This window comes from Penicillium malachiteum (assembly GCF_028827825.1).
Source record: "Penicillium malachiteum strain IBT 17515 chromosome Unknown utg000003l:1.0-4950554.0:1.0-4952489.0, whole genome shotgun sequence".
NCBI lineage: Eukaryota > Fungi > Ascomycota > Eurotiomycetes > Eurotiales > Aspergillaceae > Penicillium > Penicillium malachiteum.
The window spans coordinates 2,769,043-2,786,958 of NW_026643096.1; the positions used below are offsets into that span (position 1 = coordinate 2,769,043).

Here is a 17,916-nt window from a genome sequence, read left to right on the forward strand (position 1 = left end):
TAGTTCACATTTGCATTAATCTTATAACAAAACGCGAGGAATAACTAAGGTACACGTAATGAAATATTTCTCATGAAACGCATGCATGAAAATAGCAACCGGTTCACTTGTGGCAGAGCCCCAAGTGTGGTCCATGATTATTCACAGCTCAGAACCAATTTTCTCTGTTTCCGTTATGACTCAGAAGCAGACCGCTGGACTCATCATCCATATTTGCGATCACCTGGATGGACTTTGCGACGCTTTCCTCTGGCTGGATCTGCCCTTCCAAACTGGGCGCGATGGTCTGAAACTGTTTCAGCATGAATGCATCACCTTCCACCACGGCGGAAGGTTTTTCTCCTGTACTAACATTAGTATTAAGTCTTTCTGTAACTGAGTCAATGATAATCTCACCCTCCCATGTATCAACCCAGCCCGGGCTTAAACCCAGCACTTTAATTCCTCGAGGAGCCAGTTCAGCTGCGTATTTGGCGATTTGAACATTCATTCCTGCCTTGGCAACAGAGTATGCAACACCATAGCTAATGCCAGTTCCGCGAATAAGATCCACTTCTGCCATAGCGCTGGAGATGTGCACGATCTTCTTCTGTACTCCCTTCTCAATCAAGGGTAGAAAAGCGTTCGTGGTCCATAATCCTCCGTAGATAGCTGTGGTCAAGGACGGCTCAAACATCGCCCGAGTTGCTTCAGAATCAAAAGGGAATTGACTCGGGTTGAACGACATAGTGGCTGCATCCACGGCGTTGGAGTTATGAATAAGCACATCTAGTTTACCGCCTGTGATGGCGGCAGCGGCTGAGGCAGCATTGAGAATCGATTTGGGATCTGTGACATCACCCGCAATGAGGTGCACATTGGCGTATTGAGAGGCGAGCTCGGATACCCCAGGAGATTCAGGGTTTCGAACGATAGCCAGGACTGTGTTATTCGGATCGGTGGCGAGTTGACGCACGAACTCACGGCCAAGGCCTTTGGAAGCTCCGGTGATGGCGTATGAAGACATTTTTCCAAGGTTTTCTTTTTGTCTTTAACTGAAAGCTGTAAGTGTAGTATCGCTGTGATGCTCAGGTGGATATATCGATGGATGATGAATTCAATCTGATGTCGGGTCGTTATACTTCTTATATACTCAAGTTGGCTGATTAGAAACGGTTCCGACCGGATGATCCGATCGACCCGTGCCAACTCCACATCAGTAACCCCTCACCAATAACTTGGCAATAAGTCATCATTCTAGGCCGATTCCACCAACCGGCCGCTCCGTTTGACGTGCCTCTCCGCCCCCTCTCCCGTTTAACACGACATCACGAATCCATGATTATGAATAGCGGAACTCCAATATCCGCAGTGAAGCGAAGGGCATGTGTGGCGTGCACGGTTGCCAAGGCGAGATGCACGCCGCAGGTCGCCAACATATGTCAGCGCTGCGCTCGTCTCGGCAAGTCTTGCACATTCCTTGATCTTCCTCAGACGAGGCGTAAGCAAAAGGCTACACCAAGGTATTATTTCCAACCATGGATGTCATTCTTGGTGCTGATCATCATACAGTCGTGTGGAGGTGCTAGAGAAAAAGGTCGACCAATTGGTGTCGCAACTGGCTACCCTGACGCGACCGAACGAACAAATATCGCCAAATACGTCCAATACACTCACTGATGACTTGGAATTATCACGTGAAGCCCAGCAAGAGCCAACAGATGTTGCCAGTATGCTCGAGGCGGCCAAAGACCCGTCGCACGGCGTAGATCCTCCAACTAGCTCTGTTCTGGAAGGCCAGCCATCTATTGTAGACCGTGGACTTTTAAGCGAAGCCGAGGCTGAGCGCTTGATTATGTCCTTTCAGTTTGGATTCGTACCAAAGTTTCCCTTTGTTTTGATTTCACAGGGAAAACAGCCTCCCAGTTCCGAGAGCGAGAGCCTTTTCTCTTTCTGTGCGTCGTGGCCGCGACCATAGGCAGTACCCACCCTCTAAGAAAAACCATTGCGGAAGAGGTTATGAACCACGTTACAATGAGAATTGTAGCAAGATCTGAAAGAAATCTCGAGCTGCTGCGTGGTCTGTTGGTTTATAGCGCATGGTACACCTACCCTGCAGAGAGACATCACCCGCGGCTCTTGCTCTTGATTCAGCTATGTTTTTCCATCCTTTATGATTTGGCATTGCACAAAAAGTCCAGTACAAATTTGGATGAACAGAGAGCGGTACTTGGCACACACTGGCTGTCAGCTGGGTGAGATAATCTGCCTTGGTCTGGTATACAAGATCTCTACTGACAATAAATCAGTTTATGCGGCGTACTAGGCCGACCAAGTACCATGAAGCACGATAATCGAGTCGATGAGTGTATGAAGAGACTAACCTCCACAGGGCAACTGTCCGATCGGTGGATTTCGCCATTTATAGAATTACAGTCATTCTTGGGAACAATGGATCAAGTTCACACATCGGTGCATGCAAGTGGCGGAAGAGCGCTTGTCCAGGTTACACACAGCTCTCTTCAGCGGCAATTTGATAACATCAAGGCAGATGTAGAAAAGTCTCTCTCAGACTGCCCGCCGTCCACAGGTGTGTCTCGCAATCATGTAAACGGAATGGCTAATGGGGTTTAACAAATTCTTGAAGTGAACGCCATACGAACAGAAATCAAATATGCTGAAATGCGGGTAGAGGAATTTTGCTTTCGTGAGGAGCTGTGGATTGCAGACCCTGTCAATCCGATCAGGATAACCATGCTGATGAACATGATTCAACGAAGCAAGGAGCTCATTCAAACAATCATCAACCTACCAGCCTCGGAGATTATCCAAATAACGATCACCACAAGCGCTCGCGTATGTGCTGCCCTGGGCTATATACCTACTGCAGTATTGTCTCTTCTCACCATCCTTACCAGACACAATGGCTCTGCTACTGATGACCAGGTGCAGGCTGTTGTTGATGCAGCGGATTATCCAAATATTGTGACAGAACTTGCCGACGCGCTTGAAATAAGATTTGCGCAATTGTCTGCTCAGGAGAGAGAGACCGACGTGGTGGGAAGTCTTTGCTCCAAGATGCGGCTGCTAGCACGCTGTTATCCATATCAGGTCAGAGGAGTTGTGGGAAGTTTGCACTCCCAAGACGCAAGACAAAGCGTTTCCTCGGTGGTAGCTCACAACGATGAAATGGCCACGACACCCGAAGTCTGGCCCCCCGTTTACGAGGAATTTGGAGAAATATTTCCTATGGATGATTTGCAATGGGATTCTCTACTGAGTGATTTCACTGGTTTTTAAGCAGTAGTGATACTTCCTTCGCAAATGATGCAGGTCAACGCAAGTCAATGCAACTCTGTCGCATATTACGTCTTTACTCAAGGGCAGCTATTTGCCAATCCAGTTCCATCGCTTCAGATATGCGGCATTCATTATAGAATGTCAATGACATTAACGAAGCCCATGCAGGTTATCGCAATTTCGCATAGTGTCTCATTTACTAAACCGTATAAAAGTATGAATTTCCTTTCTCAAAAACCTACGGAGATGATTCTGCGTGACAATGTACGCTTAGGGGACGGAGTACGAGTTGTTGACAATTCAAAGTCGACTTTCTGCTCCAATGCTTAGTCTGGAGTCATCTTCGGAGTGCACCAGGTTCGGGACTGTCAGCCTATGGACCTGACACCCAGGTTTGGAATCTTTCACCATCGCTTTCCCTGGGAGCGGGAAATATCTCAACATGGCGTGAGAGCTACAAAATGTGGCATCTCAATTTTTACTTGTAATAAGGAAACCTTGCATTGAACCTTGGAACATTTGAGGTCTTGAAGATCACTTAATCTGGATATGGCTCAGCACTGAGTCCCTCGACCCAACAAGATTTGACCCTGCTACGAAGCATTTCTTTTGAAATCTCCTTTACCGGTCGGTAGCCTCGGAGGTTATACCGAGATTCAAAAGTTGTACATAGATCTTCCCTAAGATATCAGTGGCCATATTCAATGAGAAGCAAACAGAGGGAGTAGTACTGACATGAGGGGCATAAAAGCCCGTGATGGTAGTGTTCGGAGCAACCGTTAGCGTTTCGAATTTTGCTTCAGGCTCAGGCTCAGGCGTTGCAGCACCAGGAAATTGGGGGCGTGGTCGTGGAGGTGCGGTTTTTCCGATTCTAAATTCCCTTCCTTTTGTTGTTATCAGCTACTCATATTAGTGTCTGCATCCTAAAAAGAATCTGGGATAGAAATAGTGACTTACCTTCAAAGCACAAATCCCGCCTCCGCGCATGGCAACTTGAACAGTTTCTATTATCTCACCTCTAGCTCCATCTATGGGTCGCGGAGTGAGATCATCTGGGTCTCCGATTCGACCGAATTGAGTGATGTCAATCTGGGAGCCCGTGGCATAATGGAAGTTGATGCTGATGGGATTTATAACGTAGCTGAGGGAGACACCATTTAACTGTCGAAGATAGGCACCTTGAGGCCCTCCAAAATGTCCCCAGTGAAGAGGGACGTATTTCGTTGTCAGGGAGGTTATTTCTCGAAGGTTTTGCTCGTTCAAGCAAATATCCTGGTCAGGGATTGATGGGTACCATAAAGCAGTAGTACGAAGCGATGATGAAATATCAGCAACCCCAGACTGATTCGAAATATTCTCAGGTCCACTGGCCGCAACACCAATTATCTTGTATCCCTGCGGTTTTTAGATGATTAGGAATTGCAAGCTGAAGGGGGCTCGATTTCTTACATCAACGCTGACGCGTATGGGTTTCGTAGTATCGATAACCCTCAGACGCTCAGTGACGGGCGTCATTTCCGGAAATCCAAACCATGCCGAACGATCTCCATTGCTATGAACGATCTTCACACCCCGGACACCCTTGGGATCGATAGCCAGAACGAACCCGCTCAGATCTTCAACCTTGTATACCATCGTGCCATTGGGAAATAGATATCCAAGCTGAGTTTTCATCCCATCCTTTGAGCTAAAGCAAATACCGGTCAGATGGCCATGATTCCCCACTTCGATGAACGATAAAGCAATTGAATCTAGGCTCTGCGGGATATGAGCCTGTTGCGTCTTCAGGAGTCGACAACCATCGTTCAACACATTTGAAGACCCATTGCGGCGGTGAACCAGTTGCATGAGCTTTGCATCGGCTTCGACTAATCTCGTTTCATGGCTTTTATAAGCCCAATCACGACTTTCATCATGTGCCAGCCTTAGCTTTAGAAGGGGAAGGATATAATTGATGAGATTCCAGATTCTGGTCCGATTCTTGAGTCCGGGAGGACTTCGCTTCTGACTGGTACTGCGGTACAAAGACAGCCAATCTCGAATTTCCGGTCTTCTATAACTTTCGAAAAGAAATTCACGATCTAATCCAGGCTGGAATCGGGATGCCCAGAAGGTCGAGCTTGCCAACAGAGGCTGGAAAGCTCTCGAGGACTCACGTAGACTCAGTGCATCACGGGTTGATAGTTTATTGGCGATAGCTTCTCGAATCTCCCACGGAAATTGTCTAAAACAATCACTGGATTCATTCAAAATAGGAGCCCCAGCCATCGGCGGTTTATGGGCAGTTTCTGCCATTAGCGCGCGGAGGGTCGGTATATTCCATGGGTTCACCCTAGCACATCGTAAGGCCTCTGCATCCAAAGCTTGATCCAAAAAGCTATATTCCCAGGGAAAGGCGGAGATATTGTCAAAGGTGTAGATGCCTCCATAAGTATGGCCCCAGTGGAAAAGTCCCATTATTTGTATCAATGGCAAGGACGAGCAAATATCAATAAATCGTTTGAGAGGGATGTTATCGGGTTTGAGAGCCTCTTCAAATAGCTTCCAGCAAGCGTCATGAGAGACAAATGCAATAGTTTGCTCCCAGCAGAAGGTCACGTAGAACTCCTTGGTTAGATGTCGATCGTAATTCTCGTCGTCATATCGTTTTGTTGGATCGGATGGCGCTTGTAATGGGTCATCGGTACTGTTATTAATTCCGACTCCCGAAATAAAGCATCCTTCGGGATTTGAATAGACTATACTCATGAGCCCACCACGCCACTGAAAAGGGTTGAAGTGAACTTACTGGCTCGGAATTCCATGAGCCACTTGCCTTCCAAGGTCCCATAGTCACGGATGTCATATCCACAGATCACACAGCAGTCTTTCCGCGGACTCATGTTGCCTATCACCTATCAGGTTGAATGCAAAGGGAGGCAACGTTAAAAGCCAGGAGAGGGTCACGGGTGCTAATTAGGCAACTCTGCTCCGCCTCCTGTGAAGGCCTGGTAGGGAGCCCCACACTTCACCTCTCTACCTAGTACTAGCCGCCCTCTTAGCGCCCATCGTATGCCAACTCCTGTGTTTGCTGCACGATGCTTTTCGCTCATGAATTACGACATTATTTTGTTGGTGTATTGGAAGAAAATCTTAATTTTTGATTGCTTGCTGAAACAACCCCCCCCCCTCGCAAGTTGTACGCGACCGGTGTCTGCGACTCACATACCGCTATTAGCCTGCCAGTTATAGTTGGCCATCCTGGGGCATTGGTGGAACCTAATATAACTGGGCATCAATATTGACATGGGTCTGTTGGCCTTAGATGGTACATGGCTGTGTACCAAGTCACCAAGTCACATTATTTCTTTGTGGCGATTTATTTTACCTCACCACCTTCCCTTTGTCTTGCTCATACTCTTTCATTCCGGAAGTCGGCTCCACTACCAGCTTCCCTTGGCGAACGAAATACCAAGCCTCATAAAATATTTCAAACCCTCCCAAAATTCGGTGGACTCGAAACGGCGATCTGGAATTGACCACTCTTTTTAAGCCTCGACAGGAAGACCTTGTGATTTCCAATCTTGATTGATGTCTCATGTATGTGATTGAGTTCGCGAGAAGAAGATTGAACGGAGAACTCCTCCCTCCCGATACAAGGATTTATTTCGGGATATGAAGTTTCCACTGGGAAGGATTAAAGCTCAATCTTCCTTGAAGTTCCACTATATGATGCAGCCAATCTAACATTTGGAGATACGTCTAGTATTTCAAAAACCCCATCATTCGAGACTTCTATGATTCCATAGCAGATCATGATTCCTCACAGACAGCAGTTGATGGCTTCTGGTGCAATGTCCTCCATTCATACTTCACTCCTCCCCTCGGTTTCGGTATGATTCCATACAGGCAACTTGTGCCTGGGTTGCCGCGCTACAAGGGTTTCGCGATCGACAACTATCGATCACACACTTCAACCTTTCAGACTGTGATGTTGTATGAAAGTAAGAGACGGCTGTATGAGTCAAATGGTGCTCAATGGTGTGACTCGACGAATAACCTTGAGGCTTATCTCCAAGCTGTTTTCAGGAAAGAGAGTCCCCAAGAACCACTGTATGGGTTAGTGGCCATTGGGAGATATATTCGCTTCTTTTCCCTTGCGTCCAGAGACTCTCTACTAGAAGGTCTTTTTGACAAGCCTGACGGTCAGGCTTGGGAGATTCTGAATGACGAAGAAGCGATCCACCAAATACTTGATTGGCTTGTGAATAAGTCAGTGTGATCGACTCCCTGGCTTGCAAAGCACTGGCATGATCGAAGATCTTATTTAATATTCTTGTTGGGGATTTGACCTTCAAATTGAATGTGGTTCTCTCCAGGGCTGTTGTCCTAATTGAACTTGAAGTTCCTGGGCGTGGGGAGCGTCTATATATAGTATGCGTGTCTAAGCTTGGAAATTTAACTCCTCAATCAATCAGCGTACACAGTACCTACTAGTCTTATGCTACATAGGCTCATTTGATTTCTCGATCACTGATTTTCCACTTCGCAGTTAATAGGGAAAGTCCGTAATAGGAGTCTGAAGCGCCGTGTCTAAATAGGCCTCAGGGCCATATGTGACCTTGGAACTGGAACTTGGCATTCAAGGTTGTAGGGCGGCCCGGCCCGAAGGATACTAGTATATAATTCTATCAAGCTCAAGTTAGACTAGTCCTCAATATGAGAAATGGATAAAGCGTTTTAGTATTTATTAAATTTCGCCAGCACAAAATTCTCACTTCTCATAAGTTTGCCTTGACATGCGACTCAGCAGGATGAATTTGTAAATATAGGTGGACGAGGATGGGGATGGCAAATATGGCAAGGCCCTTTTAAGGCTTCATGATCTGGTAAGTCTGGTAATATGAAAAGATTTGTTCCACAATGTTTGGGAACCTGCGTTGATTGCAAATCCGTGAGTACAAGAAAGTGAATGGTCCAAGTGAGAGAAGTGAATGAGCACGAGACGGGATGGGTTTTCGCGTGGACGCGCGACCCAAGTATAAACAAGTCTTCTCTCACTTAATTTTTTTTCTCTTTCCTTCTTCCTCCTTCAACCCCCCTCCCTCAAATCACTCCATCTGGCTTGATATTACAAGTCTGACCACCACGCGTTCCTTACCCCGTTTTGAGAACTCTCAACGGCACTTCCATTTTCCTTGTCATCTCCTGCGTCAAGAAAGGGTCTCACCCAATGGCGCAGATCGATCTCTGACAAGATGCGGACGCCTCATTGCACACCACCAGGGAATTACCATGAGTCTACCGGCAGAACGTCACCTCGTGGCGAACATGCTCGTCCTCTTATGTCCCCTGAGGACGCGGTCCTTCAGATTCGAACGCATTATCGGAATGCCAGTATGGTCTGGAGGCTCCCGTTTCCGTTACAAACGTGCTCTCGAGGAAGGTTGAACCTACACGCTCGATGTTGCCTAAAGCAGCTCGCCCGTCTTAGTATTTGGGACTTACAGAGTTACAACTGGGAGGATCTGAGGTGGAGTGAGTGTTCGACGAGGGATTCGACAAATCCGATGTGAACTTCGACAACCCCGACATGAATTTCGACAAGTGTAACGCTTTCGATAACCCCAACCTGACCTTCAACAACCCCGACATGAACTTTCACATACCCGAGCTCAGCTTCGACAAATCCTACGTGAACTTCGACAAATCCAACCTGAAATTCAACAAGAGCAATGTGGGCTTCGACACCCAGTTCGCAGGGGCCGCGAGAGAAAATGGGAGATGGAGAAACCAATACCGAACTCGCTGAGACAAGTGATCATTCGCACTTGACCATTGAAAAGACCTCTCTCCTTTTGGGGTTTGAGAGAGGCGAAATTTTTTGTATCTGAGTGAACAGTCACTCTTTTGTCAAACGTATTTTGTCAGTCTGCTCTGCGGAGCGCTCTTCGGAGCACCCTTGTTTTTAGCTCCTGGTGAGCTCGCACCAGGCAACAGCTTCAGTTGGGCTGTTGGGACAATGGATTCATACCTTCGCGTGGTGTCCGGTGTTAATCCTCTTTGAGGAGACCAAATTGAATCCATTCTGGCTGCTTGTCGGTGCATAATTGTGCACTGGCATCGCCAGGATATGACCAGGTAAGACACATCACTCCAGTTTCTTTGGAATATCCATGGATGAGAATCCTCGAACTTGACCTCTAGGAAATCCCAGCAAGAAAACTATCACTCGTATTCCCTTTGGAGGAGATTTCACTCACTCTCGAGGACATCCTTCAACTATCTCAACTTCCAACCATCATGAGCAACGAGGGGCAGGCTCTGAAATGCCATCGGTTGGGTAAGTCTCCATTTGCATAACGCCCGACGTGATCATTCAATTCATCCTCCTAATGGCAATTTTGAGGTCATCCCTGACATTCAAGATGCTCTGTGCCTTTGAGACGTTGGGACCTCGGATATATTACGGCTCTGTCATCATCGATACTTCGCCAGCAGAAATATGCGATGCAGCCTCTGGATCAAATTGTTGTCAGGCGAGATCCACGCGGCGTCATGAAAATAATTCGTCAGCTGATTGGTCATAGCGGCTTGAATGAAACTGAGGCCGAGGGAAGCTTCATGATAAGTGAGATCTGCTGTGTCGAGGCTTGATGTTATTTGTGTCTTTTTTTCCCTTAGCCTGAACCTGACTAAGTCTCTTCTTGTGTGGAGATGGGGACCGTGTTAGGTTTGTGCGAATTAAATCCAGAATTCCGTCTCAGATCAGAAACTAGCAACATTTATTTCCAGGCCCACATGATATAATCTAGAGGAAAGTTCCTGTGTGGCTAGCTCACATTCTCCGCATTCCTGAAACAGAAAAGACCAGGATGGTTATTTTGGTAAAAGTGGGTCTTGAGGGGTCCGAGATAGGCGTTGGCCAAGTCTACCTTGGCATATGTTCCTCCGTGTTTCGAAAGCATGAGCATGTGCATGATGTTACTGGAATAGCAGGGATGAAAGTTTCGCATTTCAAGTAAAACACAGAAGGTCTGGGCACAATTCTCTAGGCGATTCTATAGGCGATTCTATAGGCGCTTGAGATACCATTATCATCTTTCGAATTCCTAGGTCTTTTAATAGATGCTGAAGATCAAGGTCATTCAAAGCTGAAGAAAGACATGAGACTCGGCAAGTATTCTATGGGAGCAGGAGGTAATTATATAATGAGGCTGTGCATGTTCCTATGACAAGCCCTGGAGGGTTGCGATACTCGGCAACTAACTGACTAGCCTGTGGGGGCCAAATCAGACGGAAAGAAGGATTGTCAAATGTGATGGGCTTCTAACCTCCGTTGGTCTGTGTCAAAAGATAACTTTATAGGTGGAAAAGTCCAAGCGCTTCCTTATAGACATTTCCAGTAATAGTAACTAAGAACTTGAAGCTTATAGGTTGCACACTCTTCCAAGCGACATCGGATTCGTATATAACCGCCGCTGTGGAACCAGCGACATTTGGTGCGGCGCTACTGCACTCGACCACAGCATCCTGCAGCAGAGAAATAAGTACATGTATTTTGTAACAGTCTAGCGTCTCGGGTTCCAAGAATAAAATGCACACTAGTCCATCTTGCATCCAAAGCGTATATTACACCAGATCCCCGCGCCCGGATTCCATATGCACTTCAAACCATTGCCGTCAGTATGAGTGTCCCTCGATCTGAATTTACCTTTTCTGCATCGGAATACAATAGATTTACCAGAAGCCCTTCTTCATTTTCCTGGAATCAAAGTGATGCATTGGCTGCAAGTGACTCGCAGTCGACAAGTGTACCACGATCGCCCCCAAGAGCCGATCAGCCACCAGTCTTTCAGTTCGAAGGTCTTAACATCGCCAATCAATCGTCGGTTTTTCAGTTTGGAGCTCCAAGCATTGCGAATCAATCCCGCTTCATCACCCCGGCAATCTCTCAACATGACGAGTCGCTACTCACTCCTACCCGGTCTACCTCAACCTATGCAGACCAGCATAATGCTTCCCCAAGCCCAGTCCCTACACGCGTCGCGAATCCCCGCATCAGTCAGGCTCGGCAAACCTCGATGGCCTCTGGCTTTACCATATTCCGCAACGTAAATGAGCACCCCGTCGAGCCGTTGGGATCTGAAAGACAGACTGAAAATACGGAAATGCCAAGAGCATTCTCAGAAGGTCTGCCCCATTCAGACCGAAGCGTATCGATTGTCCCTAGGCAACCTCAAAATGCGAATCAAAGAAGAATTCGTGAGGAGTCGCTTCCAAGCGTGCCAATCTATGACGTTCGTCTTCAAGACCAAGTGAAGGAAGTGAAGAGCAAGTTGGCCAGCCTTGCCACCAGCATAGGCTCCTCGGCGCTAGCGCATGACCAATCCTCCAGCTTACATGCTCACTATGAGAAAGTAAAGAAGGCTAGCAAGTTCGAATATCCTGAGATTCGAACTGTGGGATTCATCGGTGACTCCGGAGTTGGTAAGGGCTTTTTCTTTCTCTACATCGCTTATATTTCCTGACACTCGAACCAGGCAAGAGTTCATTAATCAACTCACTCTTGGACCAGAGGGGACTCTCGCGCTCGGTAAGTTATATGTCTCTATCATTCAACAACTACGGCTGATGCTATCTACAGAGTAGCGATGGAGCAGCGTGCACCTGTGTTGTCACAGAGTTCAGACACATTGACGAGACTCACACCGGCCCGTTCACCATCGAAGCGGAGTTTATGAGCACCGGGGAAATGAAAGAGCTTTTGGAGGAACTTTTGCTGAGCTTCCGAGAATGGTTCGTCCCTTCCGCAAGACAAGAGATCGAAAGTGAAGCAGCGCGACAGGAATGTCAACGTGCTGCTGAACGAGCGTGGGAAACATTCCGGTCATTGTTCAAGAGTCAGCCAGGATTAACAATTGGCTTTTTATCTGATGATCAACACGGCGCTGATGAAACAATTCTTCATCAGCTAGAGCGATGGGCGTACGCTGGATTAACACATCGGCCTGGTGGTGCCCAGGCAGTTGACTATTCGGCTACTGCCAGCGATGTGTTGGACTGTCAGGACCTGCTTGACATCCTCACGGCTGACCATCAAGGAAATGAGCTACCAGCACTCTGGCCGTTTATTAAGATAATCAGGTTTGTACTTCCAACGTCTTCCTACAGGGTGAAAATGCTGAGTATACCAGGGTTTATCTTAGTTCGCCTGTTTTACGAACTGGCCTGGTGTTGGCCGATCTTCCTGGTATGTTTCCCCTTTCGAAAACTCAGGCTGCTAGGCCAAGGCTCATTGAAGAATTCCAGGATTCCGCGACATGAACTTTGCAAGAGTCAGAGCTACAGAACGATATCTGAAGCACAAGTGCGATGAAGTGTTTATCGTGGCAAATATCATACGAGCCAGCACAGAAGACTCAGTTCACGACATCATGAAAAGATGTAAGCCTGACCAGCCACGACGAATTGTTTGCACGAGATCAGAGGTATGTTAAGAAATTCAACCCCTAGGTCTCTTCTCTTTAACAGGATTCTAGGACGTATCAGCCGAAGAATCAACTCGTGGCAGAGATCAAAGCGGTCGGCGTGTTGAACAGATGAATCGAGATCTTGAGAGAATCAGAGATAAGATTGAGGAAATTGAAGTTGCTCGAGAGAATGAAGCCAATCGTAGTAACTCAGAGCTTGCTCTTAGGGAATCACAGCTCCGGTCAGTGCACGTTGTTCATTGCGTGTTTTTTGCTAATCGTAGAACAGTGACCGGGAAAGAACGCTTAATTTTGAGTAAAGAAAGACTCATCCATGTTAACCTTCGTTGGAGATTGCTAATCTGTCTAGAATCACGCAACACTTGATTATCCAAAGGAACGAAAAGGTCTCCCGAGAGCTTCTGGAGGAACATACAGATATCAGAGTGTTTTGCGTCAGCAACACACTATATACGAAATGGCGTGCAAGCCGAACTCACCAAGCTGAGGCTTATGTCAATTTGAGTGGTATCCTCGAGCTTCGTCGCTACTGTCAGCTTGTTCCTGCAGAGGCTCAACTGCTTGCTACACGGACGTTTTTTGATCACGAAGTGCATGGACTACTATTGTCTTTGCGACAGTGGGTTCTAGCTGGGGCCGACTCTGTGACAGCAGAACGGGCTACAGCATTACGCAGACTTATAGGGAATGTGGAAAAAGCGCTTGTTCGGGTATGAAAGTTTCACAATATCTCAAGTGAGCTGGAAAGAGACCATATGTAGAGGGTTCTCTGACCTCAAGCAGGAATCCACCTCACCGCAAGCCTATGTGACTCGGATACAGGACGAATTGAAAATTCGTTATAACACGTTGATCAATGATTTCGCTAGTAAGACCAGTCACAATCCGCTATCCTCAACTTCTTACACTATTTAGGGAGTTACCGCGGGGAATGGAAGAACATAGGTATCGAGACCAGCGAGCAATGGGCATCGGTGAGTTTTCCTACTCCTAAGAAAGAGCCCCAAACCTGTCTAACTTCGGATCAGTGGCACCACTCTACATATAAGGTGTACTGCGCGCATTATGGAACCTACTCTACAGACAAAGAGCCAAACCGTTCTTGGAATGATGAGTTGATGCGTCCGACACGCCCCCAATTGAATCCTCAATGGGAAATCCTACTTGAATGGTTGGAATCACAGATAGACAGCTCGGCTCAGGATATTTCCGATCTCTTCCAGAGGGCTTCCAGGGAAATTAATGGTCAGTGTCTCTCATCTCCAAAATATCAGCATCTGAGCGTGTTTACTCAGATCTTTTCCGCATGCAGATCGGATTCAGCTTGCACCTCTCGCCCTTCAAAATCTCCTTCGCAGCATGCTGTCCAGAAAGGATTATATCAACCATTATATTGACGTGTCGATAAGGGACTTTATAAAGCAGACAGAGTGAGACAAAAGATTCTAAAACATTTTGTGAACCCCCAAGCTGATCCTCCAACGTAAGACTCCTCAAAACCGATATGCTGTATGGCCATGCCAGCTCATACATTTCGGACCTCATGCGACCGGCATATGTTTTGTGTATAAGAGAGTCAGGTATGCTATGCTTTAGAAATTTTTAATTCATCTTCCCACCATCAACCCAGGAGTTCTAACTTGCATTCTAGGAGGCGGGAGCGATCGAAGACGAAAGAACATCATGTACAACCATCTTGACCGTTCGAATATCTTCCATGATCTTTCTCGCGTTACACTGGGAGAATACAAGAAGATATTAGTGGCTTCGTTCAAGAACTTGCAGGACAGGATCAATGAGGAAATTGTGAATATTACGCGGGACTTACATGCTGTAGTCTCAGAAGCGGGTCAACTTCACGAGGCACAACGGGAGCCGGAATTGGCACGAGAACTGAAACTGGATGTTGAAGATGCAATGGGAATTTTGACAAATGCTCAAAATGTGATTGGAATAGTGGTCACAGAGTTTGCTGCTAGGCCTTCCAGTTGAGCCTAGTTTATCCTACTTCTTTAGTCCTTATTCGGGTCTTAGTATCATTGCGCAATGCGAGAGTACGGAAATTCAATGCTCATTCTATATCTATCAGCATACATTTCTTGACCTCATTTGTTGTCTATTTGCAACTTTTTACCTCACTCTGATAGCCTTATTCAAATCTTCACTTTGCATTACCGCCACCTCTTGATGCCAACTAGGATTCATATCATATCAAACAGTGTATTTTTGCATTCTAAAGTGTCAAAGATGTCGTTTCCCATTTTCCTCAAGTGCTCTATCTCACCAATTGCTATTCGCCTGATTTGAATGCCAGTTTATGAAACCAAATGACCATTTCAAACTAGTTATTACTAATTATTTGAAATCAAGTTCCATACATTAGAAATGGATGGTGTTCATCCCTTTATTTACGGTGGAATGTGCATTGATTATGCGTCTCCACTCGGATGAGCTCGTGGGAGCTAAACCCAAATAGGCTAATTCATCAAGCCACTGCCCCAGGTACATCATCCCGAGGTCCGATCACATCTCCTGTTTGCATATATCCTCAACTTTATGATTACTTACACTTCGATGAGCTACTAGCCCCAGGTAGACCGAAATCAATCACCCTGTCCAACATGATCCTCCGCAAGGCTTGCACCAACTGCACAACCTCTAAACGGAAATGTGTGGTCGAGAAACCAAAATGCACTCGGTGTGCCCAGAGGAACCTTGAATGCGTGTATGATCTCGAGCCTCTCAAGACCCCGCCCACAAATGCCGAGAGACTAGTTGCACTCGGTTTTGATCCATTAAGCGCCCAATCTGTCGGAGTCTGCATAATCAATACTGTCACGCTCCAAGGTCCACATATAGATCCGGCAATATGTGCTCCCGGCCTTGATAGAACCGTGCATATCACACGGATAGGATTCGGGACCGCGCCGGGTCTTATCAGAGCAGGGAAGCCTGCGTCATTTGTACATCCGAAGCTGAATATGCAGGGTGTGTATAACCATTTTGCAGCCTTGATCGAGGGAAAAACTATTGGGGTGCATTCCGAAGGCTTCAAACAACTGATTCGGCTTGAAAGAAAGAGGTTGTGCTTAAAGGAAGCTCTCACCGCAGTTCAGGTCCTGCTAGTTCATCTGGAAGCATCGGCCTTTTCATCATCGCGAGCAGAACGGGATGACGCGGACAGGTCTCTCGTTCTCTTATCTGAGTGGACGCAAGCACTCTTTGGCTTAGTGGATACCAGACTTCCAAAAGGTTCTCCATGGCAGGACTGGCTTTTAGGAGAAAGTAAGATACCCACCTGGAATTCTCGTCCAGGCTAGTTCTAATGATATAGGTATTCGCCGGACTATTTTCATGTCGTACGTCCTGCATATGTCCGTACACAGCTACAAACATGGCTACTGTCCGAACTATCTCTTCATGGAATCTCTCCCATTCGACGCCCGCCCGGGCCTGTGGATGGCCGAGTCCCCTCATGCGTGGATCGCCGCAGCCCATGCCCGATGTGGCGAGGATGTTGGTGAGGAACTAACGTCATATCATACATTCGCCGCGGGAGTGCGTGGCCAGACGTTGGATTTTGGTGGAGACGTGCTGCTTACCTTGGCTGCCTTTGCACATAACGGTGCGGGAACTAAACCTGTTCAGTCTACATAGTAACTTTCAAGGTTATATAAACACGCCCATCTACCATGCAAACGATCTGAATTTTTATCATTTGTTATCTTCACTGGATTTACTATCATACTTCAATCATGCCCAAGCCTGTTTTTGTTATTCTCGGCGCCACAGGTAACCAGGGAGGCTCTGTTGTATTCCACTTCCTCTCCGAATCGGCCTACTCACTTCGCGTCGTGACTCGTGACCCTTTCTCCCCTAAGGCCCTCGCTCTTGCCGCTCAAGGCATCGAAGTCGTTTCTGGAAACTTTGACGATCCCTCGTCCCTTGACGCGGCATTCAAGAATGCCTCTCTTATTTTTAGTATGACCGATTTCTGGAGCCTGATGACCAGCGACACCCTGCGCAAGAAAGCGGATGCCTCGGGTATTAGTCCAGGCTTCTATATCCGCGACTGTGAGGCGCAGCAAAACAGAAACATCATCGATGCTGCCGCTAGAGTTGAGACGCTGGAACGATTTATCTTTTCAAGTCTCCCGAACGTGACTGAACTAAGCGGCGGAAAATACAGACATGTCTACCATTTCGATAGCAAGTCCACCGCGGGGGGAGTATGGTAAATTGACTTATCCCGGTTTATGGGCAAAGACGAGTGTCCTCTACGCGGGACTTTATCTTGAGAACTTTCTTGGAGAGTCGAAAGCCCTTTTTTGCCCAAAATTGGTAATATTCCTTGCTCTACCCACGCATGATATATCTGGCTAACATGCAAACCAGAAAGGAAATACTCTTGTTGCAGCGAGTTCGCAGCCTCTTACTATGGCTAAAATCCCCTGGTTCTCTGTCGTTAACGACACCGGGTCCCTTGTGGCCGCATTGATCAGCTCTGCGCCGGGCAAGAACCTTATTGGCGTGAGCGAGTGGCTGAGTCTGCAGGACATCTGGACGATTCTGGCTCAGACTCTGAAGAAAGACATCGAGTTTGTGGACGATATCTCTAGTGATTTTGGACAGGGAGATCCCGAAATAAAGCGCGACCGTGAAGAAATGATGGGCTTTCTCATTGAATTTGGATTTGACGGGGGACGGAATGATCAGACTTTTATGAGGCCGGAGGATTTGAATATCTCGGTAAAGCTGCAGTCGGTGAGGGATTGGATTGAGAAGCAGGATTGGAGTGACCTGTAAGAAGATCACATGTATACTAGTATATCTTTAGAAGCTATCAAGGCTCCAAGCTTCTGCTACCAAGACCCGGATGAGCATTTTGAATTATTGACAAGAATAGCTGGAGACACTCACTCAATGCTAATATTTGATTTCAATCTTATTGATTCGTTGCCTGCGCTAGAACGGGATGAATATAGAACACAAACATTTTTGAAAAGTAGGGATCTTAGGATTTGTAGCCACTGGCAGGGGACGACCGGCGTGTGTCGTATTGTAGAATGGAAATGCGTCGACGGAAACTTGAAGTTGGAATGAAGATTAAATTGGAATCGATTGCTAGAGTCTCTTTGCAGTCTACTGATTATGAGTGTTTCCA

At 46.9% G+C, this 17,916-nt stretch overlaps 8 protein-coding genes across 8 annotated transcripts; 6 read left to right on the forward strand and 2 right to left on the reverse strand.

Annotated features, from left to right (window-relative positions):
* Positions 1-148: 148 nt before the first annotated feature.
* Positions 149-1,006, reverse strand: N7483_007381 (SDR family oxidoreductase; the record flags this gene model as incomplete). The annotated part of the gene is made up of 2 exons (XM_057090818.1): positions 149-342; positions 397-1,006. 2 exons carry the CDS (start codon positions 1,004-1,006, stop codon positions 149-151), a joined length of 804 nt encoding a protein of 267 aa, XP_056945559.1.
* Positions 1,007-1,323: 317 nt separating this feature from the next.
* On the forward strand, positions 1,324-3,279 carry N7483_007382 (Zn(II)2Cys6 transcription factor domain-containing protein; the record flags this gene model as incomplete). Its single annotated transcript, XM_057090819.1, has 6 exons — positions 1,324-1,502; positions 1,552-1,855; positions 1,906-2,234; positions 2,289-2,347; positions 2,372-2,569; positions 2,627-3,279. 6 exons carry the CDS (start codon positions 1,324-1,326, stop codon positions 3,277-3,279), a joined length of 1,722 nt encoding a protein of 573 aa, XP_056945560.1.
* Positions 3,280-4,683: 1,404 nt separating this feature from the next.
* On the reverse strand, positions 4,684-6,161 carry N7483_007383 (uncharacterized protein; the record flags this gene model as incomplete). The annotated part of the gene is made up of 2 exons (XM_057090820.1): positions 4,684-5,981; positions 6,068-6,161. The coding sequence occupies 2 exons, from the start codon at positions 6,159-6,161 to the stop codon at positions 4,684-4,686; spliced, it is 1,392 nt and encodes a 463-aa protein (XP_056945561.1).
* Positions 6,162-8,851: 2,690 nt separating this feature from the next.
* On the forward strand, positions 8,852-9,070 carry N7483_007384 (uncharacterized protein; the record flags this gene model as incomplete). The annotated part of the gene is made up of 1 exon (XM_057090821.1): positions 8,852-9,070. One exon carries the CDS (start codon positions 8,852-8,854, stop codon positions 9,068-9,070), a length of 219 nt encoding a protein of 72 aa, XP_056945562.1.
* Positions 9,071-9,587: 517 nt separating this feature from the next.
* Positions 9,588-9,915, forward strand: N7483_007385 (uncharacterized protein; the record flags this gene model as incomplete). The annotated part of the gene is made up of 2 exons (XM_057090822.1): positions 9,588-9,601; positions 9,687-9,915. 2 exons carry the CDS (start codon positions 9,588-9,590, stop codon positions 9,913-9,915), a joined length of 243 nt encoding a protein of 80 aa, XP_056945563.1.
* Positions 9,916-11,063: 1,148 nt separating this feature from the next.
* On the forward strand, positions 11,064-14,744 carry N7483_007386 (uncharacterized protein; the record flags this gene model as incomplete). Its single annotated transcript, XM_057090823.1, has 12 exons — positions 11,064-11,748; positions 11,802-11,854; positions 11,906-12,405; positions 12,456-12,511; positions 12,571-12,749; positions 12,801-12,973; positions 13,021-13,047; positions 13,102-13,462; positions 13,536-13,620; positions 13,668-13,726; positions 13,781-13,997; positions 14,404-14,744. Coding segments are annotated over 12 exons (2,736 nt in total), but the record flags the coding sequence as incomplete, so codon positions are not given.
* A 629-nt stretch (positions 14,745-15,373) lies between these two features.
* Positions 15,374-16,409, forward strand: N7483_007387 (Zn(II)2Cys6 transcription factor domain-containing protein; the record flags this gene model as incomplete). Its single annotated transcript, XM_057090824.1, has 2 exons — positions 15,374-16,037; positions 16,087-16,409. The coding sequence occupies 2 exons, from the start codon at positions 15,374-15,376 to the stop codon at positions 16,407-16,409; spliced, it is 987 nt and encodes a 328-aa protein (XP_056945565.1).
* Positions 16,410-16,507: 98 nt separating this feature from the next.
* On the forward strand, positions 16,508-17,558 carry N7483_007388 (uncharacterized protein; the record flags this gene model as incomplete). The annotated part of the gene is made up of 3 exons (XM_057090825.1): positions 16,508-16,981; positions 17,019-17,093; positions 17,148-17,558. 3 exons carry the CDS (start codon positions 16,508-16,510, stop codon positions 17,556-17,558), a joined length of 960 nt encoding a protein of 319 aa, XP_056945566.1.
* Between the last annotated feature and the right edge of the window lie 358 nt (positions 17,559-17,916).